General features: G+C 37.7%; 1 protein-coding gene across 3 annotated transcripts in view; it reads right to left on the bottom strand.

Moving 5' to 3' along the window:
* myo5aa (myosin VAa) overlaps window positions 1-19841 on the bottom strand; it is a 119753-nt gene that overhangs the window by 13517 nt on the left and 86395 nt on the right. Inside the window, exons 23-37 of one of the 3 annotated variants that reach the window (XM_057837957.1) lie at window positions 19487-19580; window positions 19109-19239; window positions 18926-19039; window positions 18695-18829; window positions 16872-16928; window positions 16574-16801; window positions 14805-14813; window positions 14606-14706; window positions 12292-12372; window positions 11793-11991; window positions 9569-9634; window positions 6293-6386; window positions 6083-6232; window positions 5845-5999; window positions 142-231 (exon numbers count right to left, since the gene is read on the bottom strand). In XM_057837957.1, coding sequence (XP_057693940.1) covers window positions 142-231; window positions 5845-5999; window positions 6083-6232; window positions 6293-6386; window positions 9569-9634; window positions 11793-11991; window positions 12292-12372; window positions 14606-14706; window positions 14805-14813; window positions 16574-16801; window positions 16872-16928; window positions 18695-18829; window positions 18926-19039; window positions 19109-19239; window positions 19487-19580 — 1704 coding nt within the window. The remainder of the gene's footprint in view (window positions 1-141; window positions 232-5844; window positions 6000-6082; window positions 6233-6292; window positions 6387-9568; window positions 9635-11792; window positions 11992-12291; window positions 12373-14605; window positions 14707-14804; window positions 14814-16573; window positions 16802-16871; window positions 16929-18694; window positions 18830-18925; window positions 19040-19108; window positions 19240-19486; window positions 19581-19841) is intronic. The other 2 variants (XM_057837955.1, XM_057837956.1) reach the window with 2 other exon arrangements.

The following is a 19841-nucleotide window of genomic DNA, read 5'->3' as shown; positions in this document are numbered from 1 at the left end:
ACGGTTGTTTGTGTGAATGCTTGTCTCTAAACCAGCAATAGCCTTGTTGGCTTAAGGACAAATTGACAGAATATCACTTGAGTCGTAAGGTATTTTATTTGGGTGAGATGTATACTGTTTGCGTTGAAGGAGACTATTTACCTCATCCCCGCTGTACTGCTTCAGACAGTGCAGGAAGCGGCAGGTGTTGGCCAACCAGAAGGAGATGGTCTCAAAGTCATCTCCTCTTTTCTGATAAAAGAAAAATAAAAGCACTCTTATGTCAAATCAACCTTTACAAATGATATGAATAAAATGGCCATATCCTTTCCAGCACACCAAAAAAAAAAACCAACAATATTCATGAAAATGTGTGTTTTTCCTTTTTACCCTTTCAAGGACAGTGGTCACTAGAGTGGACATCAATTCAAAAGTTGCCACTTAAAGACCTTTAACCAGGGGTGAAAGTGGACCGGAACGAGCCGGATTGCCGTACCGGCATGAGTTTTCGACCCGGAACGCCGTTCCGACGGTACTTTGATCCCGAAAATATGACGGCAACTGTCAAAATCCTATGTGTGATGGTTTGTTTAAAGTATTATATTTTGTCAAATGATGCCCTCTGGTGGCGGAGTTGGGTGTGTCTGAACTCTTGGCTTTTATGACTGAGAAGCAGATGTTTCTGACATGGCTAAGGGACAGCTACTTACTCTGGTTCGGCCCACTTGAAGCTGTAAGTTGTTTCAGTTGATGTATGTTGGTGTTGGCATTTGTAGGTAAGTTTGGAGATACTGTTTGCTTGGTTATGTTTAGCGATTTGCTATGAGAGAAGTGTGAATACATTAGCATTCGTAGCATCTAAGCTAGCGGACTTTATTATGCAGACTGGGCTGAATTCATTTACTAAATTTACGTATTGATCGTACTGGAGGAACGTATGATCACCAGTTGCTTTGTGTAAAATGTTTATTGTTAATATGTGTGTCCTTTTGAACATGAGTGCATGTATGTGTTGCAACTTTATGATTCGTCAAAAGTGAAGAAGTAAAAGCTTCAAATTAAAAAATACACTATTGCCTCGTTTTGCTGTCTGTCAACCTAAACAAATTCACGTTTAGTGAGGACAGAACACTATGTAAAAAACAAAACAAAACCAAAAACAAAACAAAACAAAAAAAAAACGCATTCAGTGTTCTTTACTAGTTAAAATTGAGGATTTGCATTTCGGAAATGTGGGGGGGAAATTAGACAGAGGTTGTGGTTACTTGTTTTTGTTGACTTATTTTGCAAATCATTGAAAAAATTTTACGGTATTTTGAATGAAAATGATTTTTTGTTTGTATGTGGTATAGGAATAACTGTGCCAAAAGCAGTTTTATCTGCATTTCAGTGGTTTGAGGACGTTTAAACCCCCCCCCCAAAAAAAAAAATTCTGGCTCCGTGGCGACCTTCTTGACAGGGAGTTCCGGCAAGAAATTCTAACCACTTTCACCCCTGCCTTTAATCAAAGGTGGGTAGTAGTAACGTGCTACATTTACTCCGTTACATTTACTTGAGTAAAATTTTGAGAAAAATGTACTTCTAAGAGTAGTTTTACTAAGCCATACTTTTTACTTTACTTGAGTAGATTTGTGAAGAAAAAAACGCTACTTTTACTCCGCTACTTTGGGCTACACAAGAGTCGTTAAATTTTTCCTCTTGATTCTACATATTAATTTTTTTGCTAGCGATGCCATTGCCAAGAGTAGTGCTACTAATTACACCAATGAGACGTCGCAACAATAATCACATGACTCCATTACACCAATCAGACGCAAGCATGCCGTGATCATGCACGCCTGTTCAATCCAGAGCTATGATCCTTTTAATTTCATAATAGTAACTATGAAGGAACTACAGTATTCACTACTCAAACTAGGAACTATTTTCTCCACTAGAGGGCAAGGCACCCATTCTCTTTGGACGAATAATGCTTCGTTACGGTTTTTATCCTCTCTTTAGTGATTTTTTTTTTTTGTATTATTTGGCTTAGTGTGGTTATGTAATGGGTTGTTGTACAGTATCATTATAACAACAGTTCATATAGATAAGTTTGTGCTGAGAGAAAAAAATACCATTGTTTAAAAAAAAAAAAACCAACAAAAATAAGCAGTTACTCAAAATGTTACTCATTACTTGAGTATTCTTTTCACTGGATTCTTTTTTTACTTGTACTTCAGTACATTTTTTGGATGACTACTTTTACTCTTACTTAATATTATTTTGAAGTAACGCTACTCTTACTTGAGTAAATTTTTTGGCTACTCTAGAGCAAGTGACTATTTTTGGTCATTTAAAAAAATAAATATTAGCAATTATGTAAAACAAAAACAAAAAAAAACATTATTTATATTTAATATTATTTACACTGGTTACAGCCCCGAATAAAGTTGTTATTTTTTCATAGTATTTATCTCATTGCATGGCATTGATTGCAATAGACAATTCATTTTAATTAATTTAAACTGGCTCATGTTTCAGTGTTATTCATCCGCTCCTCCCAGCCAAAATGGATAACACGTGTAGTGCTAGGGATGTCCCGAGCGCATGTTTTTGCACCCGAGTCAGAGTCCGAGTCACCTGATTTTGAGAGTCTGCTGATACAGAGTCCCATATAAGGCCTAACGATATTGGGAAAAACTATCATTGCGATTTTGGGGGGGGGTTGCGATACATTTATCATTACCATTACCATTGAGATATTAAAACTAGAAGAATTTTCAACAGATTACTTGAATAGCTCTGTTTGGGGGATAGGCCTGAACTATATTGGAAAAAATGAACATTGCGATATACATTGCCAAGGCGCCGCACTTATTTTTTGCATTGGTTGTACTGGTGCGCCTAACTTTTTCTTAAGGTGCATTTACATTTTCCATTGCATCACCTTTAACGCCATAGTTTTAATCATTCTTTATAACATACATATGAGTGAGTCCACTCAAATTCACTCATGCTGTGGTGCTCATACTGCGAGAACAGCCTCTCATTTACACAATGAGTTGCCACGGACTGGGCTACCGCTCGTGTACCAAGGTAAACTATGATTAACACATTTGTGCCTTTGATCATAGAGCTACTGAAGATTCGCTGGCGAGATCAAAGCTACAAACCTGTCAATCATCATTAATGTAAAGTACCAAACGCACGCTGCACTGCTTAGAAGAAGGGTGGGTGAGAGGCTGTATGAGCAATTTTTTAAAAAATTAAGGTTGGGTGAGAGGCTATATCAGCAATTAAAAAAAAAAATCCAATCCTTTTCACCCGATTCCGATCCTCTGAAAAATGGGGTGATCAGCCGGATTTCCGTTGCCGTGATCAGATCAGGCATCCCTATCTAGTGGCGTCAATGGCAGCCAATGAGTTCAATGAGTGCCCTCTAACAAGTGTAGGGCTGCAGCTATCGAATATTTTAGTAATCAAGTAATTGACTGAAAATTCTATCGATTAATCGAGTAATCGGATAAAAAAAAATTTTTTTTTAGGTAAAGAGCAATTATAAATATACATGAGAAAAAAAGATATTTAATCCAATATTGAACCATTTTCAGTCAATCAATGTCTTTATTTTCGATGTACATTGTTGAAAACAGCCAACAATTGCATCTAAGATGTGATTAGAAAAAAAATTCACTGCTTTCACTCAAAAAACTTCTTATAAAAAAACCCATTTCTTACAAAACCCATTTCTTACCTAAAAATGTAATTACGCTTGATAACACACATCACTTGAAAGCTACGTGTTTTCTCCGAGGTGTTTCAAATTAATTTCCATTTGTGTCAAGCTATTTTTAAGTTCTAGTTAAGTTTTAAGTTAGTCTAAACCAGGGTTCACTAAATCCGGACCTTGATGCCACTTTTCCTGTCGTGTTTTCCATTTTTCCCTCCTCCAACACACCTGAATATAAAAATAATCAGGATCATTATCAGGCTTCTGGAGAGGTTGCTGATGACATAATCACTTGATTCAGGTGTGTTAGGGGAGAGAGACATGGAAAACACGACAGGAAAAGTGGCACTGAGGTCCGGATTTAGTGAACCCTGGTCTAAACTGTAAGTACTGATAGGATTTTGAGTTTTTGCAGTGTTCAAAATAAATGTATGATTCCTGCTGTATTGGAGCACATTGGGGACCAGTGCTACTTGGTGTTTTTTTTTAAGCAATGACTACTGAGCTAAAACTGACAGTTAGCTTTATTATTAGAGGTGTGCAAAATTTCCGATTCTTAGATTATTCGCGATTTGGCCGTGGAAGATTCGAGAACGATTCACAAACATCCAAATTCCGATTATTGAAATATGCCAAGTAAAGAGGAAGTACAACACACTCAGCGCGCCGCGCGCTCTTCGGTACGCAATGAGGAAGAACGGAGCGAGAGTAGCTAAACATCATGCTTCTCATTATCCGGCCCCTCGGGTAATGCCAATGCTCAACTCACGGCTCTAGCTCAACTCATGCCACGAGATAAAAAAACACAACAACATACCTGACTGCTGCTGAAAAGCTGCTACAAGTACATCCACATAATGGATAATAGATATCATTTATATAGGACTAGATGCAATATAGATTCGGTAGCGTTGCAGCACATCTACAAAAAGCTAGATGCGGCCGTTAGTAAACGGCCGCCATCTTAAAGCAGTACACTTCCCTGCAAGGCTGTTGTAGTGAACCTTCCAAGCAAACCTAATTACCTTTTTATCTAAAATACTCCTAAATCGGTAAAATATTGACTTGAATCTATCTTTAAAATAGTTTGAAAAGTTTCACATGCCGAAAGTAGACAAAAGGGAAATTATGGAATAACAGGAGCAATTTTAACAACTTTAACGGTTGATTGACAACATTAAATTAATTGAATGTAGTTTAAAGCTGCGGATACAGAATGGGGACTGGAGTTTTTTATTTACTGTTATTTTTGTATATTTGTTTACTGCTATATGTTAACTTGATACTAAAATAGTAGTTTGGTTTAGCCTGAGAGGATTTTTGAACTATTTTGGAACTAATGTACAAAACATAAAAAAAAAAAAAAAAAAAAAAAAAAAAAAAAGGAGGGGGGGTGCATCAATAATCGTTTTATAATCGAATCGGAGCCTCTGAATCGTAATCGTAATCGAATCGTTAGGTGCCCAAAGATTCCCAGCTCTATTTATTATGTTTTAATTTTACACCCTCATCACTCTACAGCGCTCTGTTTTTACAGATTAAATAAAGCCTGTATGTAAGACACGTTAGCCACGCATCGACAGTGGTCATAATCAATACAAACCTATCCCTCCGAAAGGCTAACGTTACGTGAGCGAGTGACAGTAACGTTATATTTATTAGCGATGAGAAGTCTACTGCTTAATGATGGCGGCTGTTTACTAACGCTGTCCAGATGCGGCCGAGTCTGTCATTTCGCATCTAGTCCTAAATGCATGCGATATCTATTAGACGCATCGGACACTACCTGCTACCACACTAGCATCATGCCGGCGTAGTTTTTAGCAACGTTGGCGTAGTTTGTAGCAGCTGCTGGCTGCAGTAAGTTTTAAGTTTTTTTTTTTTTTATTGCTTCTTCTCTACGCATGTGACGTCAGTGCGTTGTCCCGCGTTAAAAGTAGTCCGGGCAAAACGTGTTGCTTAGAGCTGGCAATATTAAACAATTCCTTGAGGTGAATAAAATTACTCGGATCAGTTTTTAAACTCAAGTTGCTCGAGGATTCGTTTCAGCTCTAAACAAGTGTTAAAAAAATAATCAAAAAACAAAATCAGAATTCCTACATGAAAGGACTATTAATGAGAATGCGTAAATCAACATGAATGTGTGTGCAACAAACCTTCAAGATCTTCTTGATGCTGTTGATGGTGGACGTGAGCAGCGTGCGGACCTTCTTTTCGTCATTGACGTAGTCTGCATGCCTCAGACACATGAAGAGGATGTAAGCGGGCAGACCCGGGATCAGGTTGACGGCAACGCCGCGAGGCTTGAGCTCTGCACATATAAAAACAAATGCCCAATTCAAGACTTTTGCGGTAGTTACGTATTTGTCCTGTCTTCAAAAGTGTCAATCTTACCCAGGATCAAGTTCTTGACCAGTTTCAGTTCGTCCTCCTTCTTGTACTCCAGCATTCCCTGGAAGTCCTTCTCCCTGCGAGGAATGTTGACCGGATGGACTGGCTCATCCACCATCTGCCCCGGTGATGTCTGTCCTTCTGCTTGACCAGCTGAAATGCGCAATCAGCTCTGATACTAGGTACAAAAATACCAGTAGTGATATTTCTTACCTCCCATCTCTCCGATCCTCTTGGAGTAAACCTTAAGCTGCTTCTTGAGCTTGCGGATTGTTCGGTCCTGCTTCTCCAGCTGCTCCATGAGATCCTGAAGTGGTGACGGAAGGGACAGATAAAGAAGACTCGTGAGGACAAACTTGAAAGGTCTTCATCCTGTAAAATCTTTTCAGGGGTCACGCTCTATTGGCTAACTGCAGCACTAAAGGAAAAACACTTTCATTAAGATCTACAGATTTTTTTTGTTTTGTGAGAAAAATGTCACTGCATCTGATTTACTTCCATGGCGACCATGTGTACTTTCGATGTTATTTTAAAAAATCTAGTTTGAATAAATTCATAGTTTAGGAAAAGTTCTAAAGATAAAAATAGCTGAATGAGTGAAAAAAAAAAAACAGATTTCAACAATACAGTTCTTGTTCAGAATTTATAGGCATTCCCAACGGCGTAGGTTTGCATAGGGATTGTAGGGACATAACAGTACCAACTTTTCAGGATGCTCAAATTATCCCTACCAACTTTTAAGCAACCTTATTTGCATTATGACTTCAGTTATATAGGTAATTTAGATTTTCTTCCCATATGTTGTAAGGATAGAATTCACCCTACCATTATTAAGTGAATTTTCAGACTTACAATTACCCCTTTTCACTTGCTGAATGTGCCAGCCCATCTCCCCCCCAAACGCACGTTTGATTGGCTGATGACTTGGCCCCCCCAAGACAGAAATACAACATGGTGCCTCCTCCACCTCCGTCAAAGACGAGGGATATTATAAGTTTTTCCCGCTAGCGGCAGACACTGTAAGTAATGTAAAAAAAGTAAATGTTGTGTAGGTGGGGAACACACCGCTAATTTTGCTAATGAAAGTCCGTCCTGCATCAAAGTTAGCATAACATCAATCTGTGCGAATTTCTTGAACTCGAGGAGGAACCTGCTTTGAGAGAAATGTTTTCTACTGTTAATGTTAATTAAACTGGAAGAAATGTTATAAATTAATTTCATTTTATTTATGTGGTCTTAAAGCAGCCCAAAGGAGCTTTTGTTTTTTTGTTGAGTTTGGCTGTGCTTGTGGACAAAAGCAGTAGTGTTTTACCTGAAGGAAGACTCCATTTTTATTTATTTTTGTTATTCTCTAAGATTTTTTTTTGTTATATTTAAGATGTATTTAGACAATTGTTAGTGGTATTAAGACATGTGTGTATATATATATATATATATATATATATATATACATACATATACACAGAGGTTGCGCTAGATTTTTTCGTTGTCTGTCATTTTGACTGACACTGCCATAATAATCCGGTCATAATGTATTTTTACCCGTCACTTACATTTTTAAAATGATAATAATGACATATTCAATAGTATTTAATTTTCATTCATTTTGAATTAATATTCTGTCCGAACAAGCTTAACAAGAGGCAAACAGACAGCGGAGTGCACCAATCAGCGACAGGCAGACGTGCCGTTAGCAAAGCGACAAGGGCAGGATGAGGGACTTGCGCGCGGAAGTAAACATACGAGGAGAACGGAGTATATTCAACATGGCTAGCGCGAGACAGACTGTTGTCAATGTCTCGTGTCGATGTGTTTTAGCTCATTTAAAACTGAATTTACCGCGGATTGGAGCATATTCTCGGCTCTCCCATTAGCCATCCGTGTTGTTGTAGAGACGACTTTCGGCGCGCAAGAGTGACGTTGCTCGTGAAGAACACGTCACGCAAATAAACGAATCTGATTTGTCGATTGATTTTGTACCTACTCGAGAGGCTGTGTCCCAGACTTTTCTCTCAGTGTTTGAAAAATACAGGGAGAACAGTCTGGCCGTGCCAGGCAAACACTCAGTTGCCTTGACATTTTTCCGAGTAAGGCCAATGACATCATGCATCAAGAGAGACAATAGCTAATTAATATGCTCACTCGCCACCCTGTGGTCTGGGGTGTGAATTGCAACCTGTCAAAATTACGGATGGACTTCAGTTTTTTCCGTCACCGTTTTAAAAACCCGGTCAACGACGGAAAATATTCAGTTAACGCGACCCCTGTATATATAATTTTTTTTTTTTTTTTTGCATTCCTGGATACTTAAGAAATGATTAACAAGTTTGTATTTCTTGTGTATGTTAATGTAATTTGTGTTCAAATGATGCAATTTAAATATGCTAATTAAATCCAGACATTTATTCTGGAGGTTTTCAAAAACATTTTTTTTTAGTGTGTGTGGGGGGCGGGGGGGACTAAAATTCACTTGTTTTCAGTAAAATAGTAGATAAATCTACTAGGAATAAGTGAAATTATCTGCCAGTGCTTGAAATAAGAAAAATACTAGCTCAAAATAAGCTTAACAGACTTATTTTAAGCAAAATGTTTGTATTTTTATTTTTAATCTAAAAAAACTTGTCGAAAAAAATAGATATTTGTTCAAAACACTATTTGAAAGCATTTTTCTCTCGATTTAGGTGAAAAATGACGGACCAATCAGCGTATGGGTTTAATAAGAACAAATAGTAATATTTACTAAAAGCAAGTGGAAGAATCTGAAGCCTTAATCTGTTATCTAGCCCTAAACCTTCCAAACAAGATGAAGAAAATTATTCGAAAAGATTAAACAAAAATTATCCGATTAAGAAGTTATACTGTAAATTTGCATTGTGAAAGTTAGTATAAGTCAATACAGATTTATTTTGAATTAATCATTTAGCCTATCAATTAATTCGGTTCTTATTGGTGAGAAATGTAGCCCTGACCGCCGTTCACCCAATCTGTTTGGTCTTATTAATGTCCCGTCCCCAGCAAAAAGTGTACATGCAGGTTATGCTGTTTTATTGTCCCTTCCAATATTGAGACCAAACCTACACCCTTGGGCATTCCTGTAACAACATACTCTTTCGTATGGAAAAAAAAAAAATACTATTGATACAAGGAAGTAAGATGTATTTAAATGTTACAATCATGCCTGAGCATTAGTTTATCACATTGGTTTGAATGATAAATTGTGTTCAACCATAGATCTATTCATAAACAAGCAAACACAAAGCAAAAAGTGATTTGCTCTCCAGTCAGCAGGAGACCTGCTGAGCTAATTTGGAGGGAAAAACAGTTAAGCAGGACATATTGTCAGTTAAAAGAGAAGGGGAAAAAAACGAGCAGAGCTGCTTCACTGTTAGGTACTGCTGAAAAAAGATGAGTTAGATGCACTCAGCTTTTGAAAGCGCACTGCTGTTAGTTTGAACCTTCGTGCAGAACATACAAACAGTCTGTACATACAACCATCCGCCGTAAAATGATGACTCGAGCCTCTCGGGACGCTGTGGGGTCGTTGGCTACCAGCTCCTGTCAGGTAACAGCATCCATATGTCACATGTGTGCGTGTACAGTATTGCCATAGATGTTCTCTTTAGCAAGCCTATTTTTGCGTGTACATTTATACATTGAGTGCAATAGAGTTCAACACCAGTATATACAGTATATATACACATATACATATATATAATAAAAGATTTAATTGTGTATATGCTCCATCACAAAATAACACATTTTCAAAATCTTAGTTTTTGGGGAATTTAACAGGTAAAAGTCCCACAACTGTCATGTCCGTGGTTACTTTTTTGGATAGATCATAAAATAACGCAAAGTAGATAAATCTGCTGTATTTAATTTCAATATTTACCATTCTGTGTTGTGTCATCACCGTAGCTCCGTTAACACTAAGTGATAGCTAATGTTTGATAATGCTTTACTTTCATTTTTACCTTCCCCATTTGGTACAATTACACTGAAAACCTCCTTGGGACTTTTTCAACTTCGTATTTCGATTCATTGCACAATAAAATAAACAGAGTCCTGACTGTAATATGCAACCAAATACGCAATGTTTGCCAATTACTATATATTTTAGCATGTCAAAACATAACCTAAAAAATATTTAAATACACAATCTTAATAGTAGGGATGCAGCTACCATAGAAAATTAAAATACCTGAGCTCAGCCTCAAACGGTATAAAAAAAAAAATAAATAAATAAAAAAAAAAGAGGACAACAAAACGACAACAAAAGAACAGTTGGCTAACTTATATAGCAAAAGTCCGCTAGCTTAAATGCTATAAAATGCTAACTTTCTTCTTTTTTTACAATGCTTTTAACAAATGGTTCAAACACACATTCCCACAAAAATAGCTAAACACCAATGAACTAAATTACGAATGCATTAAAAAAACAAGCTCATACAAAAACTTAGCTTATGTTGTTCTTAACAGGGAGCAGCTGGATTCAGCCATGTGAAATGAGTTATGCCATTTTCACTGTCGCCACTAGAGGGCAGTATATCCACCCAAAATCAATAAAACTACATGCAAACACTTTTAAAACAAACGATTACAATGCCACTTTAATTAAAAGAATACTCGAAGCAGCAAAATTTAATTCGAATATGTTTTCTAATCGAATCACTCGAGTTAATCGATTAATTGATGCAGTACTACTTAATAGTTATGGATATTTGTGAGTCATTAAGCATGGGCGTCCAAACCTGTCCTCCAGGGCCATTGTGGGTCCTGGTTTTTGTTCCTACCAATCGAGCACAGACAGTTTAACCAATGAAGTTTGTGCTAAAACAAGCAACACCTGACTGCAATCAACTGATTACACTGGTGAGACACCAGATTGTTGAAAGGTTGTCCTCATGATGTGTTTGAACAAAAACCTGCACCCACTGCGGCCCTATGTTGAATAGTTTGGACACCCACTGCATATTAAAGGGAAAGACAACACCTTTAACGTGCATCCCAGCGGGGAAACAAATTATTTAATAATGCGAAGGGAAAAAAATCTCATTATTATGATATCTGATAGTGGAGGAAACTGTAAATAAAAGCCAATATTTCTCAGAATTAGACGAAATAGCTTGTAAGATTTTAACATTACATAACATTTTTAAATGCCAGTACTACTGTTGCCAATCAAATGAGAGTATCTTTGAATGTCCCGCCTCCTCATGCATTGGCTATCCACTGTACCACTTTACACTTAAATTGATGCAAGAGGTTAAACGGGCTTCTTTTGTGTCTCAGAGAAAGGCGGTGACAGATTACACAGCTACACTACATATAATGAGTGTGTGCCTATTCTTTCCCCCGCTGCTTTATACAAGTTATGAGTGTATCACTGTTTATGTGCTGTACGCATCTAGGTGTAAGTGACGTAACATTCATCACAGCAGTGACTGCTCTCGTAAGCCGTGTAAATTTTGAACCTTATTTTCTCCATTATCAGAGGTCTAATGCGCGATTTGCTTACTTCAATACTTGTAGCAACTGTCTTTCACGTGTAGGTCACTTATACTAAATAATAGCGGAGGCAATACGCTTCTTTGTAATTTATGTGTCCTCTATTTCTCCTTCTGTGGTAAGGTGCTCCTTTCTTTCGGAGATGCAGTCAGCAAACCTTTGAATTGTTCTAAGCAAGCAAAAGTGACACAACAGGACAGCATACCAGGTTCTCGTTGGTGAGTCGGGTGATTTCATGCTGCAGACTGGCTTCGATGCGGGCTTCCGGGGGAAGTTGGAGGTTCTGTGCCAGGAGCTGTTGCTGCCGGTTGTTTTCCTCCTTGACGTTCTGTAGTTCGCCACGCAGCGACTCCACCTCGCTGTCGTAACTCCTCCGCTGAGTCTGCAGCTGGTGCTCCAGCAGCCTGGCGTGCAGGTTGGTGGTGAAGATAGTAGACAATCAATTAGCCTCCAAGTGTGAGAAGACAAATATAACCAGTTTATGATGACAGCCCCTCCCAGTTCAAATGGATTGAACGTCTATCACTGGCACTACCACTGAAACATAATCATCCCCTCGCAAAAACTCACTGAACATCACAGCAGTGATGATGACACTGTAAAATACTAAAATTGTTTTATATGGGAAAACTGATGCAGAGTGATAGCGCACTATGCTATCCCTGAACGTAAAGTACAATTCAGAGAAGATCATACAGTTACACCTGATAGTCTCCTTTAAGCCCTGATTAACCAGCCACAGCTCTCCGTCCTCATTCAGTTTTTGGAAGTCTGGAGCCGCCGATCTGACCGACACAACACCAAAGGAACAAAAAGGGAACATGAAAAGCACAACAACAAATGAAAACATGCAGGGGCAGAGGCGGTGTTAATGATTTAGTAGTGTCACAAATTACGTTGACTTCATTTTATTGGCAAAAAATGAAGTACAATTTATGCTACTGACAAAGTCTCTGTTGCATGATTAGATAAATTAATCTTACTGAAATGCAGAGTATCAGAAATGTATCTGGAGTGAAAATGATGAGAATACAAACACCAGGCATTATACACTATAATGGTGATTAATCGCGGGAGATTAACTGCGGTTAGTCATACACACAACCCGATAATGACGTCGAAAGCAGTAATTGGCACAATTTTATCATAAAAGCCAAGACCAATATAAATTGTAGAATTGTGCAATTGATTACATATTATGATTGTGATTAATCGCGTAAGATTAACTAAATAGATTGTCATACGCACAATCCGATCATTGTATTCAAACGCAGTATTTAGCACATTTTAATTTTACTGACATATTAAAAAAATATTCATTTCTATGAACTTAAGTCAATAAGTTAATGCTTGGCTAAAATAATTGTTTTAATTTGTGAGTTAACTCGCTTAGCCTTAGAATGACAACTTAGTATTGTGACAACTTAGTAGTACTGAAAACAATCAATTTTTAAATATGATTCAACTTTTTTTATTCTCCATGACTTTATATACATTTCTTAACTATCATAATATAATTTGCCGTATACCGGCAGATTGTGAGAAAATACCAATACCTGAAAAAACAAGAATTTGCCAAATTGGCAATAATGAATTCTTTTAGATCTAAATATTTTAAGCATGCTTTAAATGACATTGGATGTAAAAGTAAACCAATAAGTGAATAACATTTTCCACGAAGCCTTTCTTGTTACTAGGATGTAAGCTTTCTGAAGTATTTGTCTTATTTTAATCAGGTTTTTATTGATTTATCTTACGGAATGTCCCGATGCTGAGTTTTTTTTTTTTTTTTTTTTTAAACTTCCAACCCGATTTATTTCAATGTATATTTGGCCGATACGATCCAATACCTATATTTTTAGACATGTAAAAATAATGCAAAAAAATATGTATATAAAAATCATATTTTTTGTGTTAAACCGAGCTCTGCCGGTACTTCCTCAAGAATATTACATGATGCTCCGTTACTATGATGCGTATTTTGATGATTCAGTATTTTGCGAGGCATTTTTTAATATTAAAAATAAAGCTTGCATTTTTCTTTGAGTTCTCAAAATGCTTTTTGAGTGGAAAAGGGAGGCACTTTTCTTAGTTGGTAATTTGAGGATTTACAAAACTATTACTCTTACACAAAGGAAGGATGATTTTACTATTACTATCCACACTATGCTGTTGGTAATGGACAATTGTTAGTTGTAGTGTGATTAAAGAAAGTGACAATTGGTGGGTGAGGGGCAAAACCATATGAGAGGAAGAATAGCAGAGATGCACACTGTTGCACATTTTAACACAGGGCCACTGTGTGAAAATATGATAATCACAAACAGATTGATGCAAGGTGAATAAGATGAGTAGAAAGATGGTGGCTCAAAACACTCAACAGACACAACATTAGGTACATGGTACACCTGCAGAATTTAATGACATCCGGAACAGTCCGTACGCATATACAAACATCACACTGCTGTGTTTGACTGCATTTGCTTTTGCAAGAAATTGGATCATCTTAAATTATGCAGGTAAAATTAATATTATGGCAAGTGAGTGCATTAGAACCATGTCAAATTGGAGCTGTCCACCTTTGCATAAAAAAGAAGTACACTTTCATGCAAAACGTGTTCATGACAATGAGGCTTAGAGCTCCGAAAGTGTCCAACCTGCTGCAAAGTCACATCAATGCTCAGATGTGTTACTTCCTTCATGAACTGCTCAATTAGGCTGTCTGGAAGCCAGAAAACAACTACCGCAGTCAACTGTTCTACATCATGCTGTTAACAATGGCCACCCAGCATAAAAGTCTTCATGGCGTGGAATCAGCATGAGTCACTCTTCCTTAAGCCATGCATCTACTACACCTCATCTGTTACCTGAGCCTACTCAACAGATGTCTGACTTCTAGCCGCTTAAATGCGAACCTTGAAGATCTGCACAGGACAAGTCGGTGAACCGAATTGTTCTGGAGTTGGAAGTTTCCAACGCTGCGAGAATAAAAAGGGGGTAGGGGGACAAACAGGGTACCTGTTGGTGTCTTTGAGACCGATGTAGGCTTGTTTGAGTTCATCGGCATCCTTCAATTTGGAAATATCCTCCACGTGGACGGCAACTTCTGTCATGGTCTCCTATAATGCGCGCATAACATGAATGACTATTGTTTACGAAGGAGGATTTTACAACAAATAAAGTAAACGCAACATTCATGCAGGTGGTTAAACAATACCTTCTCATCCTGTGGGAAAGCATGGATGGAAGGAGAGAAGGTAGAGACAGGAGCGTTAGACACTGAGGATGCAACCAAAACTAGTTAAAACAAATGACAGCTCATGAGGAAGTCAACAGACGACATGAGGAATGTATGGAATATAATATTGGTTTCAAAATTACATAAAAAATTATGTCAGCGACACAGGTTATTTCAGGCCACAATACATTAGGTACACTTCTACAATCCAGTCAAATCCAAAATAAGACCATTTCTACATCACTTTGAACTGCACCCACAATTGTAACAGTTAAAGTGACAGCCAACTCTTATCAGCGGAAAGTCTTACTGAATACATTTGAAAAAAACAAAATTTTATGACGTTATTGTGTAAGAGCAGATAGTGGCTGCTCGACATGGACATGGCATCAATATGGATATTGGTTTAGCCAATCAAATCTGAGTACCCGCCCTTCCTTGTTATGCCAATAACTCATTTGTTGCCATTGCCGGGGCTAGACGCCCAATCCATTTAGTCTGGGAGGGGCGAATGACCAAAACATGAGCTTGTTTTCAGTCAGTCTTTTGTTGTCAATGGCAGGCAATGAATTAATACATATCACATGCACCTGTTCTCGAGTCTATTAGAGTAATGCATGTGTGTGAGTAAAACTGACATCAAAAAATGGCTGCATCATTAACTGTCTTTTTTTTTTTTTTGTGGTTTAAACCTTTCTTCCTCCTTTTCATTTTTCTGATGTGTAATTAGGGCTGCAGCTATCGATTATTTTAGAAGTCGATTAATAGATGAAGTTCGAATAATCGAGTAATCGGATACGGAACATAATAAATTAAAATACCTGAGCTGAGCCTCTAACGGTATAAAACATAAATAAATGAGGATCTAAGTACAACAAAACAACAATTGGCTAATTTACGTAGCAAAAGTCAGCTAGCTTAAATGCTATAAAATGCAAATTTTATTTTATTTTTTACAATTATCTTAACAAATGATTCAAACGCACATTTCCACAAAAATGCTTAATATACGGATAAACTAAATTACAATTTAAAAAAAAACACATGCTCAAACAAAAACTTAGCGTATGTTGGATGCAGCCATGTGAAATGAGTTATGTAATATTCACTGTTGCCACTAGGGGGCAGTGTATCCAACCATGTCCATAAAACTAAATGAAAACACTTTCAAAACAAACCATTACAACGCCACTTTAATTAAATGAATACCGGAAGCAGCAAAATTCAATCCGAATCTTTTTCTAATTACTCGAGTTAATCGATTAATCGTTGCAGCACGATGTAATAGTGAAAACCCCCCGAAAATATCAGCCAGTATTTCCATCAAGTCACCGCCCAGCATGGAAACAGACATTTTATCAGTGCAGGTACTATTTCAGCCAATTAAATGTGAGTATCCTAGATTCCTGTGCCGTCATTAATAATCGTTATCACTTGCACCTGTACTAGAGTGTCAGTGTTTATGTGCGTGCGTATCACTGATGTTACAAAATGGCTGCTCTCCAGTGAGGTGCCATTTTTTGTCTATAAACATTATTTTCTCCATTATTAGGTGTCTAAAATTTGCATACCTAAATACTTTGAGGAACCATCTTTCACATGAAGATGATTTGTACTAGGTATATGTATAAACACACATAAGATAAGTCTTGTACAGGTATACCTAATGAAGTGGCCCAGGGAATGGTCAGACAGTAGACAAATTTAAGGTACACATCAACACATATGGGACCTAATATCCCGTCTACCTTGTGCTGCATGGCTTCCTTCTGGCTGACCAGCTGTGAGCGCAGGATAAGCACCTCCTCCTTGCGCACCTCCAGCTCCTCGCAGGAGGAGTTGAGCTGATCCAAGAGCACCTTGTAGGCTGGAGAGCCGGGTGCACCTGAACTCGCAGCTGCGCCACCCAAAAGGCTTTTCCTCATCTCGGCCAGGTCGTGTTTCAGCTTCTTGTTCTCAGACTCCAGTTCTTGACGCTGTAAGTGAACAGTGTTGTGATTATAGGTGAGGAGCACATGAGTAGAAGTGAGCGTTTGAAAAACTTACCTTGAGGGACTCGTACTCCAACTCTGCCCCACGTGCCTTTTTGAACTCTGATTCATCCTGAAACAAGTCGCAAAATATAACCTTTAAAACAGTGGTTCTGAAACCGCAAGTACCAACGCAAATAATACTTGGCAAGTTTTGCCTTTTGGACCAATATTAACTCATTGGCTGCCACTGATGGCGCTAGTTGTTCAAGCAGTCTTGGTCTGAGTCTTAGACGGGAGAAAGACTGCGACAGATTAAACAGATACAGAAATCTTGCGTGCTTATTTTCTTAGCTACTTTTTCCTGCTTCAAGTGTATCAGCGTTTATGTGCTATTGGTACTGACATCCGACGTTCTGACGTCTCGTTCATCAGACAATGGCAATGCTCGTAAGTGACGTCCTTTTTTTGTGTTTGAATTTTACATTTAAACATTAGCAGAGGTTTGAGAATTGCATGATTTCCATACTTAAATAGTTTGGGCAAGTCTTTCATGTGGTCATTTATACTAGGTTTTGTTGATTGCTTTAATTTTATTATTATTTTTTTCCAAATTATTTTTAGTAACTGTACTTTATAAATGTATTTATTCATAAAAATATAAAACAATAAAAAGTCATCCAAAAATAAAATATCTTAACAAAATAATTCTAAATTATCAATCCCTTTTCAAAACCTAATCCTTGTCAGGGTCACGGGTGTTCGAGCCGATCCCATCTGACCCTTGGTCGAACAGCGTACTACAGCCTAAACTGGTCATAATTATAAGTTATTATTGTAAAAATTAGTAAAGGGAACCTCAGACTTAAATACTTGTAGGCTCTAATTAGCCACAAATGTTCTCTTTTACTAAGATATATTAGAAATACGTAAAATATTGCCATTGACTTAAAAATCCATAATATTTTGTACATGTTTTGTTTTTATTGAGTCTTTTGTTACCTTTTCATTGCTTCAAAATACTTTTTGCATGCGTTTCCCTCTCATACTTTTAAGCATTGTGTTTTCTTGTGGTAGCTTTAAGGCAGATTGTTGATCTGTTGACCACATTAGTCACGTAGCATATTGACACCACCTTTATTTGATATTACTACGTTTAAGTATTTTCTTAAGGCATCTTTAGTATGTTCTGTCTTATTGCATCTAAACAAAATAAGCTGAGAGCGCACGGTCGTACTTTGGGTGTCAAATTCGCCTCTTGTATGACGTTTCGCCGGTGGAGCACATTTTGGCAGAACACCGGTTTCGCCCTACTCTCGTCTCATCCTCTCTTTCCAGTACATTTTGCTTTTGCTGCTCGTTTTGTGAAATATTAACAGTGCTGTCATGCTCATTAATGTTCCTCTGAAAACTGAAAGGGTTGAACAGATGACATGTTTATGTCGCTAGAGTCATACTCTGGAAGCCCGGCAGCGTAACCATGTGACGTCAACTACAATGATGATCTAATAGTTAAATTAATTTTACAAATTGTATGAAAAAGGAAAACATCAAGAGGGGTTTTATTATCAAATTATTTGAACTCATAATAACGTTTATCTTTTAAGAACTACAAGTCTTTCTATCCGTGGATCCTATTAAAGAGCAAATCATATTTAATATTAAAGATTTATTTGGTTTTGTTTTAAGATGAATATGACTGAATTGTACTTGAGTAATGCCTTTGTTTGAACATTTAATTCAGTCAGTATTTTGTACACCACTAGAGGGAGCCCGTGTACCATTTGAGGAACTCGTACCATACTGAGAACCTCTGCTTTAAGGCATTATATGAGGTATTTCCTCAACTAGGTACCAAAATATACACTCTCATCTAATCATGTGATTCATTCTTATTACCCTGGCTCGAGTCCTCTGAAACTGCTCCTCCTTGTTTTCTAGCTCATTGCGCAGCGACTGCTTTTCTTGCTCCAGCTCTGTGAGTCGCTTCTGGAGCTTGAGCGTGAGTGAGGTATCCATTCCTCGCGTCAAATCCTGCATGACAAGCCATTTGATGTCACGCGTTATGTTAAGAGTCCAAAAATGTAGCAAGCTAATCAGCTAGACTTGTTTTAAAGGCAAGTTACATACTTCTGCGGCACGGGAACCTTCTTCCGATTCGGCGAACTCGGAGTTGTACGTGTACTCGGATTCGTTGCTGCTGTGGGTGGAATCCGTTCTCCTGTGGCCAGGCTTGGAAATATGCTTTAAAAAACAAATCAAAGTCAGTCAAGAAAAAATATATTGACATTAAAAAAAATGTTGGTCATGCACCTCTTTGAGGTCGTCGTATTTCTCCTCTAGGCGAAGGTGTTCTGTCAGGAGATTCTGGTAGCGAGAGCGCTCCTCGTTCAGATCCGTCTCCAATTGCTGAGTCTCCGCTGCAATCGTACGTGCCATTTTCTCTGCAAGAACACAAACACGCAACAGCATTCATGTGATTTAACATAGTAAAATATCTTCCCGTGTGGCAAGAATGTAAAAAGTAGTCTATAATAAACTCTACGTTCTTCTCCACGCTTTGTAAGTCTTGCTGATTATTAGAAATCATAAGCATTTATGGGGTAAATATTTCTCAGATTTTTCAAGGTAGGTTGAATTAAATAATCTTGTGGTCCACAGGCTGTCGATTGTACCTAAACTAGTACTCACCTGTCATCTGCTGACTCTGTTCCTGAATCAACCTGTTCAAGTCGTCTTTCTCTTTCTTCAGCAAGCCATTCTGATCTTTCAGTTCCGATACCATCTAAAAAACAACATCCAGAAGCGACATTAGTTATCTTTTATGTGAAAGCACTATCGTAAAAAATTGGCGTCCATCTGTCATAAATAACAGTAAGATACCATAACATTAATTCTTTTTGGCTAATAAAAAGGCGCTAACCTCCTCCCCAGGATCTGGATTGACTTTTTGTTTCTACTCCCTGTGTGCCATCTTTACACGTCTGCAAGATGACAATGACTTCTAGCCTTGACTCATTGTGTGAGTTTGTTGGTGTCAATTAAG

This window comes from Corythoichthys intestinalis, chromosome 1 (genome assembly GCF_030265065.1).
Source record: "Corythoichthys intestinalis isolate RoL2023-P3 chromosome 1, ASM3026506v1, whole genome shotgun sequence".
NCBI classification, from domain to species: Eukaryota; Metazoa; Chordata; class Actinopteri; order Syngnathiformes; family Syngnathidae; genus Corythoichthys; species Corythoichthys intestinalis.
The sequence above is the reverse complement of the archived record's forward strand: the minus strand, read 5'-3'. Positions and strand labels throughout refer to the sequence as shown.